We start from the raw sequence: 27,299 nt of genomic DNA, 5'->3' as shown, positions 1-27,299 counted from the left end.
TGTGTGTGTGTGTGTGTGTAAGCTAGGCAAGAAGAGCACTGACTATGCCATTTTGCCTATGCAAGACTCCTACTTTAAAATGTTGAGTATGTTACAGGTATTATAATTTTAAGTAGGGTTATACTGCAGCATGTGTTTCTGTTAGACTATTCTGATAACTGCCTGAACTCTAGGTTAAACTAATCACCCCCCCCCCAAAAAAGGGAAGGGTTGCTTTGTTTGTTAGAATTCTGTTACATGTACTTTTAACTTATAGATATTTAATTTAAGGGAAGAAAAATAGGAATAACAATGAGAGAAAGTTTGACCATTATTATTCACCATCTGAACTAGGGTTTAGCTACTAGAGAAACTTAATGTATAGAAGAGAGACAGCCCAAGGCATCAAACTGTTCACACATAGACATTTACACACACATATACACACACACAGAGGCACACACACACACACACTCACATGCACATACAATACATACATACACACATACATACATACATACATACGTAATAAAAGCCAAAATTAAAAGTAAAATCTTTGAAAAGGCAGGGGGCTAGAGAGATGCTTGGTAGTTAAGAGCATGTACTGTTCTTGCAGAAGACTTGAGTTCAGTTCTAAGCTCTCATATTTGCTTATAACCCAGCTTCAGGGGATCCCTCTTCTGGCCTTTATGGGTACTGTCTTAGGTTTCTATCGTTGAAATAAAGCACCAAAACAACATTGGAAGAAAAACATTTATTTCAGTCCGGCAAGGTCATATTCCTTCACTGAGGGAAGTCAGGGCAGGAATTCAAGGCAGGAAACTCGAGCCAGGAACTAGTGCAGAGGCCACTAGGAATGCGGTTTACCAGCTTGCTCCCCCTGGCTAACTCAGGACCATCTGCCAACGGGTGGCGCTTGCCTTGTGAGCTAAACCTACCCAAATCCATCACCTGTAATAGCACGGGGTTTTGATCCTACTTCATGTTCTGGGTTTGTGGGAGCCTAGCCAGTTTGGATGTTCACCTTCCTAGACATGGACGAAGGGGGGAAAACCTTGAACTTTCCACAGGGCAGGGAACCCTGACTGCTCTTTGGACTGGAGAGGGAGGGGGAGAGGAGTGGGAGGAGGGTGATAAGGGTGGGAAGAGGGGGAGGGAAATGGGAGGCTGGGAGGAGGTGGAAACTTTTTTCCTTTTCTCAATAAAAAAAAAAATTTAAAAAAAGATAATGAACTAAGGACTTGCCTGTAGACCAATCTTATGAAGGCATTTTCTCAGTTAAAAGTTCCTCTTTCCAAATATGCCTAGGTTTGTGTGAAACTGACAAAATCCAACCAGTACTGGCATCTACACTCATGTGCACATTCACACACACACACACACACACACACAGAAAGAGAGTTAAAAGCAAAATTAAATTATTTAAAACACAAAAGTAAAAAAGTAAATGGGTCCAGCATGATGTCTACATGAAAGTTTCGCAAGGATATGAGTAATCACTTTCTCTGGATGTAAGGCTGAATGGTTATTTATTTTATGCATCCATATGATATTCAGAGAGCAGAGCAATGCTAAAGCACTTAACATTTTGGTCCTCTGATTAACAGCATCTGAAGAGCATTAATCACGAAAAGCTCTATTTCTGAATTTGGTTTTGAATAACATATACCTCTAAGAAGATGTTGTCACATTAAAGATATTTTTAAGGTTTTGTGTGTCTTCTGCAATTTAAAATTACTAAGAACCACTTTCAATCTATTAACTTTCTATTAACTTAGGATTTGATAAGAACGGAAAGCACAGAATTCTTTTATAGGCACGTCTAAATGATGAAATATCCATTTTAATAAGCATTAAGGAAACACAAAATGCATATTTCTAATGTTAATCTAGAGTTTTTTTTCCTACTGTGATATGAGCCCTTGCAGAAGCAGTATGTCTAAAGAAACAAAGCATGCAGAAGTTTCTAGGGCTTGCAGACGACCATCTTTAAGCTAAATATTGTTCACTTTTACATAGCACAACAACTGGTCTTAGAGTGTGATGCTTTAGTGAGATTATCCTATTTACACAAAGAATTTCCAAGGAAGTTAGAAATTTGGGAAGATTCTCTGAGATCATCCCGGTAAATTTTTTAGACCACCGTTCTTCAAGTTCAGTGCCTGGGAAGGTGTGTACAAGCACAAGTCTGTCAACATTCCATTATGGACAGGAGACAATCAAGAGGCCCTGCCCCGTCCTAAGAGTTATTGGCAGTTAAAGCACGCTAGGAGGAGGGGGGTTGTTTTATTCAGCAGTGTAGTTGACAGTAAGTTGCCCATGTCCCAGTAGTAGATAACCTCCCATCTATGTTCATGCGAGTAACCTAATAAACTCAATGGATGTGGGTCACACAAAACATAAGTCATGAAAATAGGACTAGGACTTGCTGGGAAGTAGTGCGTTCAGTGGGAATGGGAGGGATAAGAGAGGGCAATAGAGAATGAACAGGAACAAAATACATTGTATACATGTATGAAATGCAATGAATAAAAATTTTAAAATCAGTAAAGAGTCATTGTATGGCAACTGAGATACATGAACCCCCATGGCTCTGCAGCAGCAGGGTTCTGGGTCTATGTACATGGACCATGTTAGCACCAAAGGTCATGAAGAAGCCCCTGGTCTGGGGCCATGTTGATGTCCAAGGGCTGTGCAGAGTTGGTACCTGCATTTAGGAGGGAAAGGGGCCCTGCACCTTGCCTGGGCAGCACAGTAGAGCAAGCCCTGGTGGCATGAGCACAGGAGTATTGGCTCTGAAGACATGGGCATAGGAATACTGTACCCCTTGCTGGGTACAGTATTCAGGAGAACTGGTCCCATCCCTTGCCATGGAAGTGCTGGAGAGTTGGCCCTGGTGGCGTGGCTGCAGAAGAGCTGGCCTTGAAGAGCTGGAGAGTGGGTTCCACCCCTTGACAGTTGCTGTGAGCAACAAGAGCTGGCCCCACCCCTTGGGCGAAGCAAGACATGCAGGCACAGAAGAGTAGATGGGCCGAGCAACTCAACTACCACCTAGGCCCAGATCCTGAACTTTGAGTAGACTCACCCCCAACATCTACCCCATCTGAGAAATGTGGTGCATTCTGACAAACCGAAGCTGCAGGATCTCCACGATGCAGGACAGTGACCAAATATCTAAGAGGAGTCCTGGTGAGGATCTAGTATGGACAGTGTAGAGCAGAAGCCAGAGGCCTCAAACCGGACCAAGGACTCATTGCAATGAACATTAGCAAGCAAAACTGTTTGGGCAAAAGAGTATACTGGGTGACATCCTATAGCTTCCTTAGAGAGATTTTTTTTTTCATTTTTATTTTTAACTTCCTTTTTAATTTTAATTTTTTGCTTTTTTCTTGTACAAGATGAGAGGGATTGAGGTGCATGATGTAAAATTCACAAAGAATCAATACAAAGTTAAAAAAAAGATAAGTAAACTCCTCCCCAAATTCTTGGAAATGACATTAAAACCTCATGCTTCTTGGCCAGCTAGGCTACCACTTAATTACATTCCCTAGTCAAAATATGTAGATTCTTCATAGACATTTTTCTAAGGCTTATATTCAGAATTGTTAGTAATAATAAAATTCCACCAAAAAATCACTCATGCATCCCAGTTACCTCCAATTACTGCAGAGTCACTTTTGATTGCATGCGTCAGAGGTTCTCTGTCATCCATTGTTCCAGAATGATCTACAGTTAAAGCACACACACAAAGAAAAGGATAGGGTGATACACCTAAGCAGCAGGAGAAAACTCTGAAGAATTCCTCAGTTTTAAACCAGAATAAAACGATAGAGCTGCACGTGAGAACCCTGTGATTTTCAATCTTAGCAATGTCAACTGTAATGCATAAAAATTTGAGACCCCGGAAAAGAGTCAATGAAGAAGAATGTGAAGATGAAACAGAAGCAATTTTCAGAAGTCATCGTGATAAAAACAACAAAATTAGGAAATTGTCCAAATCCTGTGAATGAGTCCATTTGTGACAGAGGAGGGAAAGAGCCTTAATTTACCTGCAAATGAATGTGTTCTTTCTCTAGAGGTGGCATCGGTGCCAGCAGGGGCCACACAGCTGGACTCCGTCACATGCCCTGTCACAGTGACAGGGGCTGGGTGATTTGGGTGCAGAGCAGCCTTCAGAGGTGCGATATGGTTGAACTGCACAGCAGAGAGGCAGCCTGTGAAGCCATGGGCTGCAGCCAGTGCTGTCTCCTGGTCAACATCACTATATTCTACAAAGAAACACAACATGATCAAGAGTGGCGAACAAGCAGGGCATGGTGAAACAGGTGTGCAATACCCTGCACCTGTAAATACAACAGCAAGAAAAGTCCAAGTGCGAACTCTTTCTTCCATCTTTATTGAAAGAATTGGGTCTGTTAAGTCTTCCTGTAAATAGTGTTGAGACTTCAGGGTTAATGAAGAAAGTCTGTAATCATGGCTCATTAAGAACACTACTCTCTGCAGATGATGAAAAAATGGATGACGCTATGAACTAATGAGGGGTCACAAGATTTCACATTTTCTTATTCCTTTGAGACAGGGTCTCATGTATTCTGCACTGGTTTCAACCTTTATAGGTTATCAAGGATGACCTTGAATTTCTGATTCTCCTGACTCTATTTCCCAAGTGTTGGGATTATAGGAGTGTACCACCATGCCTGGTTTTGTGCACTGGTGAGGATCAAACCTAGGACTTGGTGCATGCTAGGCAACTACCCTTCCAATTCTTTGCATGCTAGGCAACTACCCTTCCAACAGCTGCATCTTAGCCATTAACATTCTAGCATAGATCAAAGTGTATTTATTGTGTGCAATCAATACCAAGAGATGTGTCCTATGTTTAGAGATTAGCTCTGCTTAGCCTTAAGATTCAAGCCAAGAAAATAACAGAAGTTAGAGGGAAAATTGGCCCAAACTAACAAGGTCCTCCTGTTGTCAAAAGCTTTCTGATGGCTCATGATCCCATCCAAACGTTCCAGGAGACCAGGATCAGCAGGTTGGAGAGGTCAAAACTCCAAAAGTATTGGGGTGTCTCCTTGGGGTCAGCACTAAGAACTTCAACTTACTTTCCATCTCAATGATAGTTTGAGAGTGACCTGAAACTCCCGATACTCCATCCCCAATTTCCCAAGTACACTGATCACAGACATATGTCACAACCAGCTTTTACTGTAGCATTTTAAAATACACAGACCATGATGCATTCATCCATCCAACAGGGTAGTAAATCACATCATTACCTTCTCTTATGCTGCATGTGTGTGCACAAGGATGTGCGTTTTCATTTCAAAAATATAGTGGGCCTTAGGTATTTATTGGGTATTTGAGTGTGTGTGGCACACCGTTTTATTATTTAGATTTCACAGTCATTACTGGAATATCTTGTCACCACACAGATGTGACACTTGGATCCAGACTAATGAGTTATTTGAGGTTACAGGGCTGTTAACATTACATTCTGGACCTCAGACCAGTTGTACCCCCAAATCACAAGCTCCTTTTGTTCATGAATCACTTTCTAGTTCAGTCTTCCCTTCACTGAGCTCCTATCTCCAGCAATGGCTTTTGTTGTTGTTGTTTTGAGGGATATCTGGGCTTGAACATTATTTTTTAAGTAACTGCAGGCATCTCAATTCTGAGCCTGTCATTTCTTGTAATAGCTAGGTTTCTGAAGAACATTTTCTTTTGGCTCCATTTTCATTCACATTTTATATCTAATGATAAAAAATAACATTGATGAAAGGTTTCCTATTATGAGTCTCATTCTCTATAAAAAGAATCCTGGAGATTAGGGACACAGCATCACTTTTTGGTTATGGCCTTTAATCATTTCCAGAAGAGTTCATCATCTCGTTCTTAATTAGCCATACTTAAAATCCTCTGTTCATTAACCTGGGAGACCTTAAAGTAAAGGTAAAAAAAAAAATGCTCAACAGATCTAACTCTCTGAATAAGGACAGAAGCAAAAGGAATCGAGCTGCTATACATGCATTGCTAGTGCAGCAATAGACTGAGAAAATTGTATCTGGGCCCAGATATTCTGCCTTGGGAGGCTGTGACCTGATTCCATGGCTCTCCTTTCTAGAAAGTATAGCCCTGAGGATTTATCACTCTGTGGCTTACACAGAAGATCATAATCTCCAAAAAGACATCACTGACTCTTGTGATAGTTTGGCAAGTTGACACAACTTAAGAATCACCTGTGTAGAGTCTCACATGGGGAGTCTCTAGATCAAGTTAATCTAGGCACACGTCCTTGGGGGGTTGTCTTAATTAAGGAGACTGATTGTGGGAAGACCTAGCCTATTGTGGGAAGCACCATTCTCTAGGCATGGGTAGTGATCTGTTTAAGAGTGGAGAGATTGTGATGATTGCTGGCAGTGAAGCATCCATGTACTTATTGTCTCTCTGCTCCTGACTGTGGGTGGGATGTACCTAGCTGGTTCAAGATCCTGCCTTGCCTCCTCCATGGCTGGAACTGAAAGGTGGAAGAACTCCTCAACGCATGGTGTAGAGTTAACTCACCCACACAGAAACAAAAGCCCCTCAGTCAATCATTGTCCAAGTCACAATGACAAATGTACTAGCTCATCATACCCATGGTCTCCCCATCCACACATTGAAGCACCTACAGACCCCAAATATCTTTTAAAAAGGTTATTCAATACAAAATGTTCAGCCCTGAAAGCATACATACAACTAACATTATACAGACTACCAGTCTACATTTATATACATGTATGCATACTGTAGCCATTAGTAAAAAAAAAGCCATAAATCTGAAAGAGAGCTAGGAAGGAGTGCCTAGGAGGATTTGGAGGGAGATAAGAGAGGGATGAAATATAATTATAATCTCAAAAATTAAAGGAAATAAAAAATATAAAAAAATCAGTTTAAATATTCTCTATTGAGGAATGCCAACTTTCACAAAAAGTTCTAAAGGATAGCATAGCTACATTTCGAATTATATGTATTTTTTTGTAAAAGTCACTCTTCCACTGGAAATAAAATGTCGGTGTTGAGCATGGCACACATTTTCCTTGGCATTGTTCCCTAAACAACAGAGTATAATGACTGATTGTGCAGTTTTCCCATTGCGTTCGGCATTACGAGTGACCTAGGCATGATTGTAAATTTGTGGGAGACATCCATAGACTACATATTAATATCCTCCTATTTTACAAGTTACAGGAGACCTACAGATATGCACAGGATGCCTAGGACAAATTGCCCATTTTTACAGGGACATCTATAAGTTCAGACCTACAGATCTTAATAGAAAAGGGCAACACTTATTTTAGAAACATTTTATAAGCTGGTTATTTCTAAAAATGGCACATGTGTTAATAACAATACTTTTCATAATTTCTACAATAGTCACATGTTGAATAAAAGTTTTGTAGGCTTTAAAAACATTCTTAAAGTCTTGAGTCAAAATATATAATCAAGATTTATTTCCCTCGTGAAAAATATTCCATGTGAGGTGCAGCCTGAAGCCTTCAAGTTTGCAAAGAGAAAACTCCGTGTGTGCGTTTGCCTGTGGATATGTGAATGTACGAGTAGGAACCCAAGGAGATCAGAGAGGCCATATTCCCTGGATACAGAGTTACAGACGGCCATGAGCTGCCTGGTGTGGATGCTGAGAACTGAACTCGGGTCCTCAGAAAAAGCAGCAACTGCTCTCACCACTGAGCCCCTGACCTCTCCATTCCCTTTCCATTTGTACAGTTTTCACTCAGCTCAGGAGTTTCCACAGATGTCGCATGTGCCCTTTGGATCCCACCGGGACGTCGCTTATTCATTCTGGGTCTCGCATGCATCTTCTCCAAATCTGCTTTCCTTCTCATCTTTGCTGTCAGTCATAACTTACTTCTGTGTGGGCCAGACACCTTTCATTCACCTCATCCTCCAGGAAATGAACTCACGTGTCAATCTAGATCAGTCTTTCCAGTTTAATTTCCAGTTTCTTCTTCCAGCTCCTTATTTGGTTGTGCCCTGCTTTGCTAGAATCTACTTGAATTACTTGTGCTGCGTTTTACCTGGGTAGTCTGTCTATTGGATAGCTTAATTTATGTAGAGAATCTTGCTGCTTGTTTGGCTTCTCTGTTTCCCTTGATGCTGAATCCTTTGTAATGATTGTGATTGGCAGCTTCAGTGGATCGAGAGGAGCCTAGTAGATTAGCTACCCACAACTGTAGGTACTTCTGTGAGGGTGTTTCCTCAAGCATTAGCCAAAGGGAAAGGGGGAAAGATACCCCTGGCTGTGTTTAGCATAGAGCGAAAAGTCTACCACTTTGTTCTGTTTTCCATCTCCTGGCTAGGGCTCAGTCACCTCCTGCCTCACTCAGGTGGTTGAAGCTCGGAGAAGGCCACACAGGAGTTGGTGTCCCCTCATTCTACAGTGTTTGCAACGTCAGAGTGGAAATGTCCCATTTATAAGGTCATTTTTATGCATTGCAAAACAAGGAGAACATGTGTGTCCTCGTGTTGGTCTTTACACATGTGGTCTAGGAGCTTTAGTAAAGCCAACGTTCCCCAGGGTCAAACTCTTTGTATAAAATCTCCACAAGATAGAATAAAGACATTTAAGCCCTTAGATAGAGAACCCCAGGATTGCTTCCTCACTGGCATCCTCCAGATACAGCTTTTCTGTACAACTAGACCAGCATCTCCTTGCTTCAGGACCACTTATGGATGGGTTATCATTAGAACTAGGAGTGGGAAGAAGCCTTATGGGACTTGTCTCTTCTCAGAATTCAGTCTAGTTGTGAGACAACATGAATAGTGTAGACTGAAGTTTCTCATAAGCAATCCAGGCCTTAGAAAGTCCTCAGCATCCTCTGTGTTCTAACAAGTGTGCTAACATTGTCAACGAACAAAATACATTTCTTTCCCATTATCTGATTCCTACAATGCCAACCCTATATCAAGGACTAGAGAAGTGAAGGCCAAGGAGGGAATTGAGAACAAACATCTCTAGCTCTTGTTTCTGGTTATAAAAATCCTCATGTGACTCAAGATTTTTGGGCAGTCTTGCCTATTAAAAAATAAGCCTCAATTGTATATGCCAACAAAGGGAATAACTTCTGCTTGTGTGAAGAAATCATTTAACAAACAGTCTACAAGAAAAATTGAGTTCCCGGAAATTAGGATTTGATGGAGTGCCTTTTTATTACAGAGAAAGGAGTGTTTCTAGGAAGATATGGCAGTCAGAGGAAGAACAATGACAAGGAGCGATTTATAAAATTTCTCATGATTCTCATAACCTACCCCCAAATTAAAAGTCTGAGAACTCAAACGAGAATAAATGCAAGTAGTTTATAATGTCTTCTGTAGGAAAAGGGGCCAACTTCGGGGAGGATTTCAAGAACTTTCGTATGTAAGATAAAGATAAGGAAGGATTGCCAGCAAATAGTGTCATGAATCACAGGAGCAGCAAAGGCTAGAAAAGCAGATGCGTCTGCTTCTGCATCTATTTAGACCGAAGAAAAACAGGTGTGAACGTAAAAGCAAACAGCAAAGCAGACACCAAGGGCTCCGTGGGCCAAGAAGTTAAATCTGACAGGCACCTACAAATAAACCTATTGCTCTCAGATGGAAACTCAATACCCTAATCCACACAAAAGTTACTTCTAGGTAGCTTTCTCAAGGACCTTCACTCTCTGTTGCGGCAGGAGAACCTGTCTCAATGTAAGTGTCATTAGACAGATTAACAAGATCAGCATCTTCAAGAAGTCTAATTCTGGTTGGAGAGATGGATCAGTGGTTAAGAGCTCTTGTTGCTTTAGCAGAGTTCAGTGTGCAGCAACCATGTCAGAGGATTCACAGCAACCTGGATCTACATCTCCAGGGGATTTGACCCTCCTCTCTTGCCCTTTGTGTGTACGTGCACTTGAACACATAAACCTACACACATATGCACATAATTAAAACCAAGTGGCGTATTTGTCTTAAAACCAAATCAATCTTCTGAAGAAAGTTTAAATAAACCTCCTTGGCTTTGCAGGAAATTTTATGCGTAATATATCTTTGAGATAAATTTTCAGTCTTCCTCAACTTTCACTGAGGATACTGAATAGACATTCTCAGATCACACCTTTTTTTTTTTTACCCGAAATAAATGTCACTGCATAAATCCAAGTATATTGCCTGAATCTACAGGCTCAGAAGAGATCCATGATCCCGCCGGTTGTCACCTGGAAGCATACTAAAGTGGCTGCTGATTTGACTGAAAGCAATCTTCAGCTTTTTCAAATCTTTTCGGACGCTAAAAGAAACCCATGAGGAGGACTCAGAATTCAACCACAAAATGTATTTTAGATAGAAAAGATGAAGTCAACACAGCCTAACAAACACAGACCCATGAACTGGGTGTGCTTTGTGCAACCTGGCTCCTGGCTTTCAACTCTCATTCTGAAGCAACAAAAGATGACTGTTGTCAATGTTCTTATGTGATCCTATACATTTGACATAAAAACAACAAAGAACAATTATTAACTTCTTTCAGTCTGAATAGTGATTATTTTTTCTGGAGATCTTATAATGAGTTAAATTATATCATTATTCAAAACAAGGGCATATTTTCTCATGAGAGGCTTTATGCAACTTTTAAGATTATATTAATTATCTTAATTAGGAGGTTTTTAAAATGTGGTATAATTGTAACCCAATAAAAGCTTAATGAATTATCAAAACAATTTATACCTACATGTTTCTTCGATTAATTACATCTCAGAAAAAGTATCTTATTATAAAATCATCTCATAAATGTTTAGCCTAAGGAATTTACTGAGAAATAATTCACCTTTTACAAGATTTTCTTTAACTATGCATATATGTGTGTCTGCACGGTGGTATGTGCAACTGAGTGTACTGACCATAGGGGCCAGGAGAGGGTGCTGTATCTCCAGGTGTAGTGGCTGGACACAATACTTAGAAGAAAAGTATGCACTCTTAACCACTGAGACATTTCTCCATTCTCTTTGACCTTAGGACTTAAGAAAGTTATGAACAATGTGCTTAAGGAAATGGCATGTGTGCATCTCACAAGAAATACGAGACTGAACGAAGTCCATATCTCTTCCTCTTCCAGGATCCAGTCTTAGAAATAATCTGAATGTTTGACTTCCACCAATGTTAACAAACTTTTTGGGTACAATGCAGGAGTAAATAATTTTTGGTAACAATGATAGATTATGCTTTGGAGACATGGACCCATCTCTATTGCCCCATTATACTTAATAGGCAACACCGACAATGTAAATGCCATGGACACGCTCTAATCAGTATTAGAGATTATTATCAGATGCAAACATTCAGTTTGATCCCCTCCTACCCACGGCTGTGCCCTCTCTCCACCTCAGCAGTTCTTATCCACACTCTGCCCTCCGGCCAGCACCTTCCTGCTCTTTCTCCTACCCACACTTTCCTCTTTAATAACTTCCCCATTGAATAACTTCCTAGCTTTGTTTGTTCATGCATTCCCAATATAGGCACACTGAAGCATGCCCATAATTAAATAATGCCTCCTTTTTTTATTATAGAATTGTTTTTGTCTAGTAGATTTTTTTTGGTCAGGTTTCTAGATTCAGCACCTGATACTGCATGAATTTTGGATCGATGATTTTTACTTCTGTGGCTGGCATTTTCTGAAGCGTAAGCAGAGTTCTGTTTTATGATGCTTGACAACCAAATGGTAGCCCTGAGTGAGACAGCTCACTCAGAGAAGTGTGCTTGCCCATCCCACAGGAACCACTTACCCATGATTATACGCTCTGACAAAAAGCCCCAATTGCCATCTTATCATTTGTTCTATAATTACAATCAGGAAATATGCTTCTTCTGGCACCATGAATATCCCTTGGGTATGGCGGCATGATGCTTCTGAGCTCTAGTCACATAACAGGGTTAGGAAAAATGGTGCTTGTAAGTGTCCAACAATAGCCAGTTCTAAATAACGTGAAAGACCATCACCGTCTTTACAAGGACACATCCTTGAAGTCAGCCAGCCACATTTTAAGTTTTTTTTTTTTAATCAAAAGGTTATGGAACTGATGAATTTTCAAAACTAATTTTTGGTCTTTGTATCTTTTCTATTCCTACTTATACTTCCTTTTTCAATTTGATTTTAAAATAACTAGTTATTATGTTGAGAGTCACCACACAGCATATTAACCAAGTCAGTGTCCTTCGGTTATTTAGGTCACCTCTCTTCTCACTTCTGACTGCTGAAGTTGAAGTAAGTTTTGCAAAAAGGAGTCCTGAGCATAGGATGTTTAACTTCCATTGATGTTGGATAGACTCACCTTTCTTTGCTGAACAAACTGTGTTCCTATCTGGCTGAAATCTGCCTGGAAGTGGTTTAAGTGTACTTCCTGGCTCTGTAGTCCCCGAAGATAGACAGCTCTAAGACACCATTGCAAGTGGGTATAAACTATCCCTCAGAACAAGCTGAATAAGTATCCAGTTCTCCCTTCAATAAACATTTACATATACAGTTATCCAGACATATCTCCCAAATCTTAACCTTACAAAAATTGATGGCTATGGAATGTAAATTTTAACATCATCTGTTTATTGATATGGTAACATCAACTTACCTGAAATGAGTTGCTTGGATAAAATCGTAATCCCCTTGCCATTGTTAGAAATCTCCCGTTCCTGCTAGGGTTACTGAATTCCTCTACATTTTAAGTGTAACAGGGAGTTAGAAATGGCTACCAGTATGACCTGATTCTATGGATTTCCTAGGTGTCTGTTGTTATATCCTCCTTTTCAGTTCTGATTTTGTTATTTTGGATATTCTCTCTCTCTGCCTTTTAGTTAGTTTGGATAAGGGTTTGTCTATTTCGTTGATTTACTCCAAGAATAAAATACAACTCCTTGTTTTATTGATTCTTTGTAGGGTTCTCTTTGTTACTATTTTATTGATTTCAGCCTTCATCAGTTTCCTGCCTTCTACTCTTGGGTGTGTTTGCTTCTGTTTGTTCTAGAGTTTTCAGGTGTAGCTGTCTCAGAGACTGAACGGCCAACCAGAGAGTTTGCATGGGACTGATCTAGGCCCTCTGTCCATGTTACAGTTGTGGAGCTTGGTCTCCTTGTGGGGCTCTTAACAGTGGGAGCAGTGGCTATCTCTACTCTGTTACCTGCTTTGGAGACCCTTTCCTCTTACTGGGTTGCCTCATCTAGCCTTAATAGGAAAGGAGGAGCTTAGTCTCACTGCAACTTGATAGGCCACGGCTGCCTGATAAATACATGGGAGACTACACGTTCTAAAGAGGGAGGGGGAGAGGGTGGGGGACAGATGGGGAGGAGAGGATGGAGGGAGGGGAAATTGTGATCAGTCTGGGAATTAATCAATTATTTTAAAAAGGAAAGAAATGATTACCAGATCATCCCTGGCAAGTCTGATACGACTTTCTAAAGTTTTCCCATACTGTTCAGCATCTGCTAGTAATAGTTAACAGTGATAATATTCCAAAATTATATCCATTTCTCCCTAATTTTAAAAGAATTAAAATTTTCTATATTTCTGTATAGAAATATCAAAGCAGTAAAAGCTCGTAGTTTAAGTTTTTGGTTGAAAATGTATGCTGTAACTAAAAAACACAGGTCAATTTTATCTGCCGCCTCTTAAAAGAACTATGCGGAATTTATTTTTTAATAAGCATTTAATATATTTCAATATGGGAGGAAAATGGGATCATTTATGTAAAACACTTTTAGGGTACATTTTACTCAATTAAATACTCAAGAACATGCTGCAATTACTCCATGATGCTTCTCACAGACTGCTGACCAAGGACTGGAAACAACAGATGTTCTGATTGTTCACAATTATGAGACACCTCTGATTTGTCTTGGGAGTTCCCAAAAGATTTTGGTGGATCTTTCTTAGAATATACAGTAGTATAACAGACTTCTGTTTCAACCCCAGTCTCTCCATCTGGAAGGACAGCTACATGACTCACCCTCTGTGTTTTCTCTCACGGTGTTCCCTTAATAAAAATCTCCCAGTGCTTACTCTTTTCCTGCCAGTTGTTTCTAAAAAGGCCTGTACTAACGCGATACATAACTTCAAAAGTGAGCAACACTCTGGAAAATTAATATCTTCATTATTCAACCACTTTGTCAATCTATTTTGTGATAACTTAATATATTACACTAGACTATACTAATAGGCTCTGCAACATTTTATAATGAATTCATGTGCCACACAAAGTTTGACTAGAAGTTATTAATTGCCTTTGAATTACAAATGATTAGCTCTCCATCTAGATCCATACCTTAGGTACATGTTAAATAAATTATCACTTATACTTCTGGGAGAATGAATTGATTTAGATTATGAAGTTCATTGCTCAGTTTGGATTTTAATCATAAGTTTTCATCATGAATGATATACATTTGAATAATGTGAAATTTTAATAAAAACATTAGCATCATTAATTCCACATGAATCTCCTACATTCATCTGAAAAAAGGAAACAAATGCCATTCTGTAATTGTGTTAAGACAATCCTCCTCACAGGATGCCTCTCAATGTCCTAATTATTTTATAATATAGTTAACATGTTTCTACTTTCAATAGTATTATATTAGAAAGCCCGGCATTAAATCTGAAGACAAAATATGATGTCAATATCATCCATTACTTAGACTTGTGGGCACACATGTTACACATCTTACATGTATGCCTCTTTTCATAAGCTGATAAACATAAGAGCTCTTGAGATTGGGAACTGTTTTATTCCTTTTACTATTTTCTATTACTTCATATTATTTTTGTGATATATCATGCACAGAAAACCATCATGTCTTCTTGATATCAAGAATGTGATATTGGCTCATGTTTCCCCTCATTGTAAGATTACAGTCTAATAATAATACATTCTGAAACATGGGCACACTTTCATGCTGTCGGATGTAGACTTTTAGTTCTAGGGATAATGTTGCCTGTGTGCCCCCAGGCTCAGTGAAGGACTTCTATGAGTCTAATAATCAACTAAGAGGTTTGCAACAGACAGTCCTCAGCTCAGGGTGGATCGCCACCCCTTACCTCCTCTCTCCTGTGCCTCATCCTGGATTTTTCTAGGGCTTTCATTTTTCCCCATCCATCTACCCCATGACAGAGTCACAGAGAAGATATTAGCCTCACATGTAAATCACCTTGGACTGTATTGTTGCCATGGTTTTGTTGTGGCTGCTCCTTACAGTGGTTGAGCTGTCCTTATACCAAAAATGTAATTTTAATTTTAATTTTATTTAAAATTTAATTTAAAAATAAATTATTATTAACCTGGCTCATTGACATATTTATGGAGCATGGCCTGATACTTCAATACATGTATACAGTAAGTTTTGTTCAAATCAAGGGTCTAACATTTTCATTTTACTATTGTTTCTTTACACTTGGAGCCTGCAAGCTCCTCTTTTCTGGTTCTTCATGGAATAAACAGTAGGTTATTGTGAACTGTAGACACCCCACTGCGCTGTGGAACACTAAAGTTACTCCTTCAGTCTTGCTGCGTTTTAGTACCGCCCCTTTCTCCACCTTTCCCAACCCCTCGTTATCTTTATTTTGAATTCAGATGGACTCTTTTGAGCATCCTCATACAAGAGCTGACCCTGCAGCATTTGCCTTCTGTATCTGGCTAACTTCCTTTAACATGATGACCTCCAGTTCTATCTAGTTTGCCCCAAATGACAGGATTTCATTCTTTCTCAAATTCTCTTTGGCTTCCTATGCGGCGCCGTCACTATAAGTGGAATAAAACACTGTTGTTATGAAAAGAAATGATCTAACAACACCTTCTGTATGCATCCTAACCTAAATCACCAATTCATGAAGGCCAGCATGCTCACCTCTACACTTGCCTGAAACGATAGAAACATTTCCCTCAAATAGGCATTGAAACTTCTCAAGGTCAAGTTGGAAAAATGCATTCTATCTTTAACTGAGAACCTAACTAGAGTTTTGTTTTTCTTTTCTTTTGGCTCCCCCTCCCAATTGGAAAGAGTTTATTGAAAAGGAATTCATAATTCACATTGAATTTTGGAAGGCAAAAGAAATGGAAGGGAGCAGTCAGTGGAGGAGAAGATGCACGATGGTTTGTAAGTCGTAGCTGCAAGAATAGCAGGCAGCGTTTAGAACTTCGGAACAGCTTTCTCATGATTTTATTAAATCTCAGCTTGAAAAGTCCCAACATATAAATTAGTCTTTCAAACTGCATTCCAAGATTGTTAGTAAATACTTCAGTATCTATGTAGGCTGATGAATTTAAATATGCCCTTAAATTTGGGACGGTGACGCCTAATAAAATTCACCATACTGACTTCAAACAGGAATGCCCTTCGTTAAGCAAGACTGCTAAGTTCTGTATTAACTCTAATTCTGTGCTAGCTTAATAGCGATGTACTATGACAGGCACTGTAATTAAAGCCTGGTGAGGACACCTTAGGAAATCCTCCCATTCCTTGTGTTCTGGACTAGTTTCCAGAGTGGGCCTAGATATTGTCCTGTTCACTTTTTAATACATTTGAAAATGTTTTTGATATTATAACAACATTTCTTCCTTCCCTTTTCTTCTTCCAAACCCTCTCATATGCCACTCCCTGCTCGCCTTCAAATTCACCATCTTTTTTATTAATTGCTACTGCATGTGTCTATGAATATGCATAGACATTTATATTCTTAAATATGACCTAGTCAGTCCATATAATCTTATGTACGTGTGTGTGTGTGTGTGTGTGTGTGTGTGTGTGTGTGTGTGTGGTTTCAGAGCTATTTGACATTGGATAATCAGTTGCCGTACTTTCCCTAGAAAAGACCAGCTTTCCTCAATTGCCTATAGTTTTTTGGGGGGCTGTTCCCTGTCTATCTCCCCATGCCCATTGATGTCATTCTTGTTCAGTTTTTAATTCTTTTGAGATAGGCTTTTTCTGTGCATGTCAGACTAGCTGTCAGTCAACTTACGATCCTCCTACCTCAGTGACTTTCAAGTGTCAGTACCACATGGTATGCCACCACATTCAATTACGCATTGCTCTAAACACTTAAATTGTATTTAGTGTAAAACTGGTAAGTATTCACATGCATAGGATCAAAGTACATATTGCTTTCTCTACTAATTATACATCTAGTCTAGGATCTGAGTCCATCTTAATGCTACAAAATAAAGTAGAAACACAATCTTATATTCAATGTGTTGGACTTTGAATATTCCTTAAAGCAAAGGATGTGTCAATCTTAAATAGTTAGATTAGATATGATATAAATAATTAACACTGTGAGACTCACTTAGAATATTCTAGTCATGTTTCCTAGCAACTAAATTGTGTTGTGGATACGTGTGTGTGTGTGTGTGTGTGTGTGTGTGTGTGTGTGTGTGTGTGTAATGGCCATTGAGATCCAGGCTATTTCTGCTGCTTGGAGAAGAGGAGGACATAATTTTTGTGCTCATCACACTACCTGAAAGTCTATAAATATTTATAAACTTAGCTATTAACCTTCTCCAGGGCCAATATTTTGATCATTCACCCATGGGTTTAATCAAACATTCTCAGGATTTTAAGATGATGTACAGGGAACATAAGGAATGATTAATCCAGGTACAAACAACTTTCAAGGTCAAAAAATACAGTACTTCACCAGACAAAATATTCTAGGTTGCTACCAAATATCAGAAGATAATGAAAACCAAATAACAAGAAGCTCCCTTCTGTAAAACATCACGACTTATTAACATTCAGTTGTTCATTTATAAGTAAAAATAAATTATCTTTTGACTTCTCTGTTTTCATTTTAATCCTTGTTGGTAAGTGCATGTGTATTATGACATTTTACCGGAGATAGCATATAACTACTTTAACGCTACTACTATAAGAAATAATGCAAGTGAAAAAGAATTATAAGACACCTAGGTGTCCCTAAGCAAGTCTGTAAATAAAACACAGCAAATGAAATATGGCACAAAGCACAGCCAAAAGCATCTTCGTTAGCTGCTGCCTTCACCTCCCATTTCCTCTAGACATTGTTTCAGTTTCACTGTTAAGTAAAAGTCTGTATATTTTCAAAATGTCCTCATTACCTTCCTTGTTGTTATGATCAGATATTTGGCAGGAAACACTTAAGAGAGGAAGGCTTGGCTTATAATTTAAGGACTACAGACCATCATGGAGAGATGGCGTGGTGGCAGGAAGGTCTATGGTGGCTGTGGTATGAATTCACTCAGGACATCTAACTCAGCCATATCTTGGCAGAAAAGGAAAAAGAGAGAGCAGGGAGTGGAGTTGAGCATTAAAGCCTCAAATCTACCCCAAACAGTGCACATCTGTTTTCAAGTCTCCACATTCGAAAAGCGGTTATAATGCCATCAGGTGGCGATCAAGTGTACAAACATAAGCCTATACGTGACATTCAAGCAATAGAAGCTGATATATAGCCATTTCTACCTTGGTATTTTTGATGTAGGAAAAAATACCATGCTTCATTATTGTCTTAGTTAGGTTACTATTGCTGTGGCGAAACACCATAACCCAAAGCAACTTGGACAGGAAAGGATTTATTTCACTTACAGTTCCATAAAAAGCAGTCAGGACAGGAACTCCAGCAAGGCAGGAACCTGAGGGCAGGAGCTGATACAGAGGCCACGGAAGGGTGCTGCTTACTGGCTTGCTCCTCATGACTTTCTCAGCCTGCTTTCTTATAGAACTCAAGATCAGCAGCTCAAGCACGGCACCACCTACAGTGGTATGGTCCCTCCTGCTTTAATCACTAATTAAGAAAATGCCCTACAGACTTGCCAACAGCCTTATCTTATGGAGCATTTTCTTAATTGAGGTTCCCACCTCTCTGATGATTTTAGCTTGTGTCAAGTTGACTACCCAGTACAACTACGACGATTGACACATGACAAAGATCAGTGTGGCCTTCCTATCAAAGAAAGATAATTGTTATTTCATAAGAAACCACTACTCATAGTTACTTCCATCATCGATTGCTTCCCAGCTGAAACAAGGCAAAGTATTCATTTTGACACGATGAGGTGTGTGTTGTGTGTGTGTGTGTGTGTGTGTGTGTGTGTGTGTGTGTGTGTGTTCATTATGATTCATGTTTGTCTACTTTGACTAAGGAGAAGATTCTTTCTTTTACTTACCTAGCATTCTGCCCAGTACCAGAGATTTGACTGCACTGAATTCTGTGCCTGATGACAAGTAAGTTTGTCTCCGTGTATTCTCATCAATCTATAAAATCATTACACAAAATATAGCCATCCAAATGACCATTGTTTTGTGTCACAAAATGAGATGAAGGAAAGAAAAAAAAAGATAAGCACTTGTTAGTATGGTTCTATAATAGTTTAAGAAAGTGAAATTTAGAGATGTAGTCACTCAAAATCTGATAATTTTTGATTTATTCACAGATACCCATTTATTCCACAACCTTTCCCCTTTATTACTTTACCTAGCTCTACCACATAAGAAACCAAAGACGGTTAAATCCAACAAAAAGACGTGATTTTTTTTTACCTCAGTACTTCCCCTTAGCGTGGGGTTTTGACTGGAGTCATGCAGCTAAGAAATTTTGTTCTATGTAGAGCTGAAACATTAGTGGCTTTCTGAAAAAGCGCTTAGGTGAATAATTCCATTTTGCTGTGAATCACATCCTTTCTTCAAACTCATTCTGATATTTCCGTCTTTATTTTCTGTTGTAGAATGATTACTGCATTTATACCCATCTAAAGTAAGTGGGTTTCCCAAGATGACTGATGGTCCTACCAGTAGGTCTCTGAGAAACTAGACATCGTTTCCTCTCTGAGCAAAAGGAAACCAAGCAGAGCTTGGCATTTTAAGCATCAGCTATTAATACTATCTCATATAGTTTTGTTAAAAACAAAAATAGAAGGGTAAAATACATGACCACATTTGATGATTTTGTCCTCAGCTTGATTTTATCTATAGAAGACCACGGGAAAGTGTCTTCATCAGGGTGATTCAGGACCATGTTTCTGCTCTAAGTGCCCCATGCCTGGATGTGGTGTGACCCCTGGAGAATGTCTATTACCTCCACAAAGACCATGGCTTCTTCTCTGGCAATCTGTATGTGGTGGAGCTGCCCATCTGCCATGTTCTTAAAGTCAAAGCTTAAAGCATCAGGCTCTTGGTACTTATTTAGCTTGTACCTTATCTGCAAACTTCCTAAAGGAGAAATAAGGTACATATTAGTAAAAATACCATCTTAAAACAACTTAAGAAATGTCTGAATCCTTTTAATTTTTTTTAGACGCATTCACTTCTAGAAAAAGGTTCACTAACTCTCATTGGGGTATGTCACCTAACACTAAGTCCTAGAAGTCAATTCCTAAGGGAAATCACAATATTTTCTAAATCAAGAGTAGATATATTGTCCGTAAACTGACTCCTGTAAATCCTTAGCTTCACCTCTAAAATTTAACTCTGAAATTATTATGTGCAAACAATAACACCATCTTCTATCACAGAAAAAAATGAAAGTGCCAGTATTTATGCAATGTCATGTATAATGTGATATTGTAATAACATTATTTTAATAGAACCTCATATTATTTTAAATATCCATCTCCCACACAGAAGTACAACTGATGGAGGAAACTTTGAGCAGATGTAGATTTATACAAGATGAGACTCATTTCCAAGGGACCAGAGGTATAAACTTTGGAATGAAATTAAAGTGAAATGAACAACTTTTAGCCAAATTTATTATTCAAATTAATAGTATTCAATTGCCTGCAGAGATTTAAATTAATTTGTTTCACAGAACTCCTCCTGAATTACCAGAAAAAGAAAAAAAATATCCTCAATGTGCAGATAAACTCTGAGCTCGAAGCAGACACTGGAGGCACCCATGAAACGAAATTATTCCTATTGTAGCAATCAGTGCCCTTGGGCCACTTGATTTAAGTGAGGCGACACAGTTGCATATTTGAATGCCAGTTTATCTTTCTCACCTGGAGAATTCACTTCTAAAATATCCGTCTTTCATCCACACACAGAACAGAGAAAAACAGTAGTAAGCATTTTCCGGTGACAAGGTTTCTGTAGCAAACACATTCCAGAACCCACAAACCGTCACCCCGTACAAATACAGTAACCATTCTTACGACTACATTATCATCTGTTAGGACCAATAGGTCATCTCCTGAACATTTTTGTGCATAATACTGGTCCATTAACACTCCTTGAATACATTTTCTCTTTGATTAGAAGAAAATCTGTATTACATACAAGGAGACATTTTATTTTAAAGTAGAATACTAAAGCTGTATCAATAGTCATATAAAATACTTAAGAGCTCCTGGCAAAAAACAAAACATAAATATATGGAGAGGTGACTCATCAGTTAGGTGGACACTCTGCTCTTGTAGATGCCCTGGGTTTTATTCCCAGCACCCAGATCAGGAAGCTCACAACTTCCTGTAACTCTACACCATTTCTGGGGAATTCAACCCAATGATTCACACCACCAAGGACAATTGCACTTGAGCCTATAGACACACAGATACATACACATGCACACACAAATAATTAAAATATTAAACACATATAAACATTTTCCAGAAACAAACAAAAACCTCACATAGTTGGTACAAAATCACCAAAATTATAAAAATATAAAAAGATGATCTAAATGATCCTTTTAGAGTAATCTGTAAGATCCTACTGAAACTCAAAAAGAAGAGAAAACCCAAACATACTCAGTTTTTCTCCCTGTGCTAGATTAGAAGCCAGCACCCCAGAAGGATCTGGATTCTACTGACCTGCTGTCCTAATCTAACCTTCTCCCTCCTCTAAAACACACTCACCATTTTTGGCAATGATAACTGAGAGGTACTCTTTATAAAAGGAACTCATATACAGCAGCAAGCTTGGTGCCCGTGTAGTCCGGAAGCTAAATTTGATCATTTCTCTGCTCAGCTTCATATCCCCATGAAACGAAGCAGCGTGGAAACTGGAGTTTTTACTTAAGGAATAGTTTTCTTGAAAATTGTAAACCACCGAAGATGCGGATCCAAAGTAGGCAGAAATCTCTGAAATGATAGGCGAACTGACTTTGAAAAATTTAACAACCAAGGATCTTGTTCAAGTTACATTCATTGACATCTCAAAGCTGTAAAATGAAGTACACAGCGAAGAGAAACAGTCCCAGGCTAAGATAACACAGCAAATGAATGGAGCTTTCACAATGGCTTGTGCAATGCCTTTATGTTAGAATGACATATAATTAATTCATTAGCCTGGCTTTACAATTGGAAGCTTAGCACTCTCTTATGCAAGTTCACACATAAGCCACGCTTCTTGTCTTGTTCCTCCCTGAACATCTACTTTCTTATTTAAATTCTAACATCCATCTATTGCTTTGTAGGTACAATGCACGTATCCTCTCATGATAGGAAAATTGAAGAGTGAGGACTTTCCCCCCTCCATTTCAATATCAATAAGCAGAAATACCTTAATTTTATATTAACTGCTTTCACAATTGATGCACACTACATAAAGAAGGTGAAGTCTAGCATTATTTGTGAGAGAGGTGCGTGCTTAGCATGTTTCAACAGAGGAAATTATGCAGCCCTTTTGAAATAATTTAACAAGTATAATATTTTACCTATAGAAGGTTAATATCTCAAATTTACATACATGTGTAGGCAGATACATGTGTATGGAAAAGGTCAGTGGAGGTATTAGCTTTGAATGCTTAGACTTTGTTCTCTTTGCTAGTATAAGCATCTGGTTGCTGATAGGTTTTATAAATCGTGCTTACTGGGTCATAAAGCAATGAGTTAGTACCCATCTCATTTTAGGTATTTTCAATATATTAATTGTATTATTTATAATATAACTTATATAGTATAATGTATGCATGTAGTATAACATTCCTGATTACATTTAGAAAGAATTGGAAATTTCAATTAGAAAATGAAGGAAAGTTATCCTCAAAAAGGGCTTAAATTCATACTTCAGACCAAAAATGTCTCCCGGAATACTACCAGTGGTGGGTGATGAATACCAAAATTGATTTCGAAATCACAGGTTGTTCTTGGTAAAAAGGAGATGACCCAAAAAGTGTAGTTTTTGCCAGGTTTTCATTAACTAACCCCTGGCGCTTTCTTTGCAAAGTTGCTTTGATTTGGAGCCAATTTCTTTTAGCTTCCTTCAAGAGAAGATTAAGAAGCCCAGAGATACTTCAACAAACTCAATGAATTTAAATTAATTGGATGTTGGTTTTCTTCTACGAAAAACTATGAGAGTATAATATGTGTCTGTATATTCAGAGAAAGTGATCCAGATAGTTGCTGCTACACTCTGCTCTGTTTTTCTTCTGTGGCATAGATTGGTGAATAAGAGAAACAGCAAATCAATTCCCTGCTGTTTTCATTCTCTAGCAGATATTCATTTTATCACATACCAAGTATCAGAGTGTCACTGTTTCCTTATGCATCAGTATTTGGTAGAAAATATGTGTTTGAATGAGAAAAACAAATACACAAATTTATTTTTTAGGTTTTTGCATTGCTGAAAGTGCTTACCCAAAATAGCAATACCCTCTGGAGAGTATTAGATATGTTAAATGTTTTAAAACCAAGAACTGCTCCATAGGACAGGTTGTTGACATCCCTGTTCTTTAAACAGTTAATAGTAGACAAAGCAAAAGCAGATTAATGGCTAGCATTGAAGACACCTAAAGGCTACTTGTAGCATGATTAATCAAAACTCAGAGACAGATATTTGAGTTTAACCTGAAGGTCAGAAAAGCAAAACATCCAGCCATTCTCCCTTACCTCTACCTCAGTCCGAAATGGTAATCCTGCCTCCAGGAATCCTCAGAATGAGATTGTGTCTAAGAGCTGTCTCTTCCCATCTGATATCCCTCTCTAGTTCTAGAATTAAAATCATGCACCACTACTGCCCTGTTTCTATGGCAAACTAGTGTGGCTACTGGGAATAAAGGTGTATGTCCCCACTGCCTGGTCTGTAAGGTTGACCAGTGGAGGTGTTTTACTTTCTAATCTTCAGGCAAGCTTCATTTATTAAAATACAAATGAAATATCACTACAGCTACTATTTGTGACTATTTAAGAATAGACAAGTATTTTTTCAGAACTGAGTTCAAGGTCCAAGGATTAATATATGATTGACATACAATAACCACTTTTCAAAAGAATATTTTAATACACACACACACACACACACACACACACACACACACACACACCCGCCTGGTGTCTTATTCACAGGCATACGATCTCAAAGCACACCTACCGTTGGAGCAGAATGGTCCTGCATAGGCAGAGGAAGAGCAGTCACAGAAGAAACCACTGGGCTTTTCTCTGCACTTTCCTCCATGGCGACATAACTTTCCATAGCTACCACAGTGTCCTCTGCAACCTGGCTGCACCCCAGGGGTCACTGTGGCTCTTTCTTCCAGATCCAGGGCTATCCCATTCAACTGAAGGGACCTGATGCATCCTAAGAAGCCTCTCTGCCGGGTGGCGGTCCCACCTACAAGAAAAACACTGCAGATGCAAACGTTCCTTCACTTAAAGACCAAACAAATAAAGGACCCAATGAAGAAGAGGAAGACCTGTGATCTGATGTTAGAGAATTGAGCAGCCAGATGAGAGGAGCAACTGGAAGCTGTGAAAGACAACTGTTGATGGACACTAGCACTCAGAAAGATGCACCACAAATTCTACTCTTTGAACTTTGGATTGCTTCTTTTTCTCTTGTTTCTTCTGGGGATCAAATCTAGGTACTCAGACTTACCAGAAAAGTTCTCTGTCGATGAGCCATGCCTAACTCCACACACTTGTTTTCTGAAAATTATTTATTGAGCTTCATACAGGAGAAGCCATCTTTCCCCATCTCTTTATTTCAAAGAACAAAATTAGGACTATGCTTCATCTTCATTTCAAATAACAATGTGTATTGTCATGGTTGTGTGCTTTTGCTTTTTGTTTTAGTCGGCTGTTATTTCCTTTTTAAAAAAGTATACGTGTGTGTGCATGCATGTGTGTATGTGTATATAGATATGAACATACACACACATGCATATATTCATGGTATGTACAAATATACTTAAAATCTTGATCTTCATTAGTCTGATAATTTAATTTGACAAGTACACCTTGGGAATCCTTAGTAATACATTCATAGGGATGAGTTTTTACTTAATATCCACCAAAAGGTGATTATTGAGTATTATTACTTTTCTTGTACTTTTTAGTATATTTTACATTTTCTTACAAGTTGACCTAATATTCACTGTTTTGTACTTGAGACTAATTTTAAGAGAACTTGAAAAGGAAACTGATGAGGGAATAGTGGTGCGATAGTGGTACCCATTTTAGTAGGAACCAATAGCTCTCTAGACAACAACCTGGGGCTTGTAAGGTTATGAATCTTAAGAGAAAATCTATTACCATCACTTTACTAGACTTCCATTGTTCCTAATTTATAACTGCATTCTAAAACTCATATTTGTTCCCACAGAGAAGTGAAGTTCTCAACTCATATAAAAAAAAAAGGCTTCTCTCTAACAAATGGACAATATTAAAGAAAATCACAGGTCATAATGTAGAGATCATCAGATGGTGTGGAGCCCAGACCCAGTGGATAAACTTCACCTAAATCTCTAACACCTTAGGCTCAGGTAACATCACAGAAAAGGGGGAGTGAGAGACTCTCAGAGTCATAATACAAGGAAGTATTTGAGATTGTGTTTCTTAGAGACCGCGGGAAATTACATCTATGATACCTCAATAGGACTGTCCAAAAAAGACCTGGACATTGGCAATATCAATAGTCATGCTAATGTGGAACGGGGAAATCTCAAGGGGTCCTGACCTAGACAAAACACTGTAGGTAACTACCAACCGCGGAAAGAATGAGAATTAGCCTCTCCTAGAGCAAGTTCATCTCATCCTCTTCTAAATCACATGGCTGCCTCTCAATCTAACAGTAACGCATAGACTCTCACTGTTCTCCGAGATTCAACATTATTTAGTGCAGATTTTTAAAGAAGTCACAAAAATTATTATCTATGGAGTTTTACGTTGCAACAGTTTGCTCTGTATATATCCCTTTATCTGAATACACATCAGACAGGCTACTTCAGTCACTGCTGCATAGCACATAGAAAAAAAATGCTTGACACCTCACCATTGTGCAATAACCAGTCACTACTGTATCCACCCTTCCATTCATTCCTTCAATCACATAATATCAGAGTGGGAGATGGGAACTCCTCCAGAATTGAGGAGGGTCAGCTTTTGACCCCTAGAGATGCTTGGGTCTCTGAGATGAAGAATGAAGGCCAAAATCGAAGAGCATTTCTGAATAAATTCATAATAGCTTATTAATGAGAGATTGTGAAGAGTGAGTTGATAAGAATGTTTACCTTCAGGAGCATTCACACTACTTAGAAATCAAATTTATAGATGCAATGACCTCTATCCAGATTGCTTTAAACAAAATGTCAAAATAAATTCAAACTTCATTTTATATCATGCATGCCTCTACAGCAAAGGACACATAGTGCTTCAGATGGCATGGGCCAAATTTGTCACCTGTAACTTCAGAGGGAGCAGAGTGTGATAGAGAGCTCAACACCTTCCAGCCTTCAGTTTGCAATATTATCAAGTCCATTGAACTGAGACATGGAGAATACCTCAGGGTGTGTTTGGGAGGATGTTTCTAGGAAGTAAGAACTAAGAGAGAAGACACACCCTGAATGTGGGTGGCATAATACTATAGGTAGTACAGGGACTATATATAGAATAAGAAAAGGGGAAAACCATTTTGTAATCTCTCTCTCTTTCTCTCTCATATACTATATTTAGTCATTGAACCTAGAGTTCCTTAGCTATTATTTATGTTATTAGGAGAACAGAGACAAAGCCCTAGGCATTCTTTTCGGGTATGTCAATGAAGGTTTTGATTTTATCCAAAATTTTAGAACAGCTAACAGTCTTTGTGTTTAAATCCTACCAAATTTGAACAATCTTCTGCAATTCTCAAAGTCTCTCCCCTGCCCATGTTCTCAGGACATTTCTCTTCTTTCTACATCAAGTTGCTATTCATCTTGGCTTTATCCCATCTAGCTTACCTATTTGCTAACTTTACTCAGTAAACACCTGAGGCTCAATCTCCTTGCCCACAATTCTTCTGGCATTTTTACTAGACTTTTAGAGTTTTCTTACCATCTATGCCAAATTACCCTTGGCATGGGAACCTTTTGGAGGAGC

The 27,299-nt window shown here is 38.8% G+C and overlaps 1 protein-coding gene across 1 annotated transcript in view; it reads right to left on the bottom strand.

Moving 5' to 3' along the window:
• The window catches only part of Cntnap4 (contactin associated protein like 4), a 292,183-nt gene that overhangs the window by 8,106 nt on the left and 256,778 nt on the right, over positions 1–27,299 (bottom strand). Inside the window, exons 18-23 of the mRNA XM_005345710.2 lie at positions 24,316–24,555; positions 21,861–22,085; positions 20,084–20,217; positions 19,176–19,263; positions 4,029–4,247; positions 3,634–3,705 (exon numbers count right to left, since the gene is read on the bottom strand). Coding sequence (XP_005345767.1) covers positions 3,634–3,705; positions 4,029–4,247; positions 19,176–19,263; positions 20,084–20,217; positions 21,861–22,085; positions 24,316–24,555 — 978 coding nt within the window. The remainder of the gene's footprint in view (positions 1–3,633; positions 3,706–4,028; positions 4,248–19,175; positions 19,264–20,083; positions 20,218–21,860; positions 22,086–24,315; positions 24,556–27,299) is intronic.

The sequence above is a fragment of the Microtus ochrogaster genome, chromosome 4 (genome assembly GCF_000317375.1).
Source record: "Microtus ochrogaster isolate Prairie Vole_2 chromosome 4, MicOch1.0, whole genome shotgun sequence".
In the NCBI taxonomy this organism is placed as follows: Eukaryota; Metazoa; Chordata; class Mammalia; order Rodentia; family Cricetidae; genus Microtus; species Microtus ochrogaster.
The sequence above is the reverse complement of the archived record's forward strand: the minus strand, read 5'-3'. Positions and strand labels throughout refer to the sequence as shown.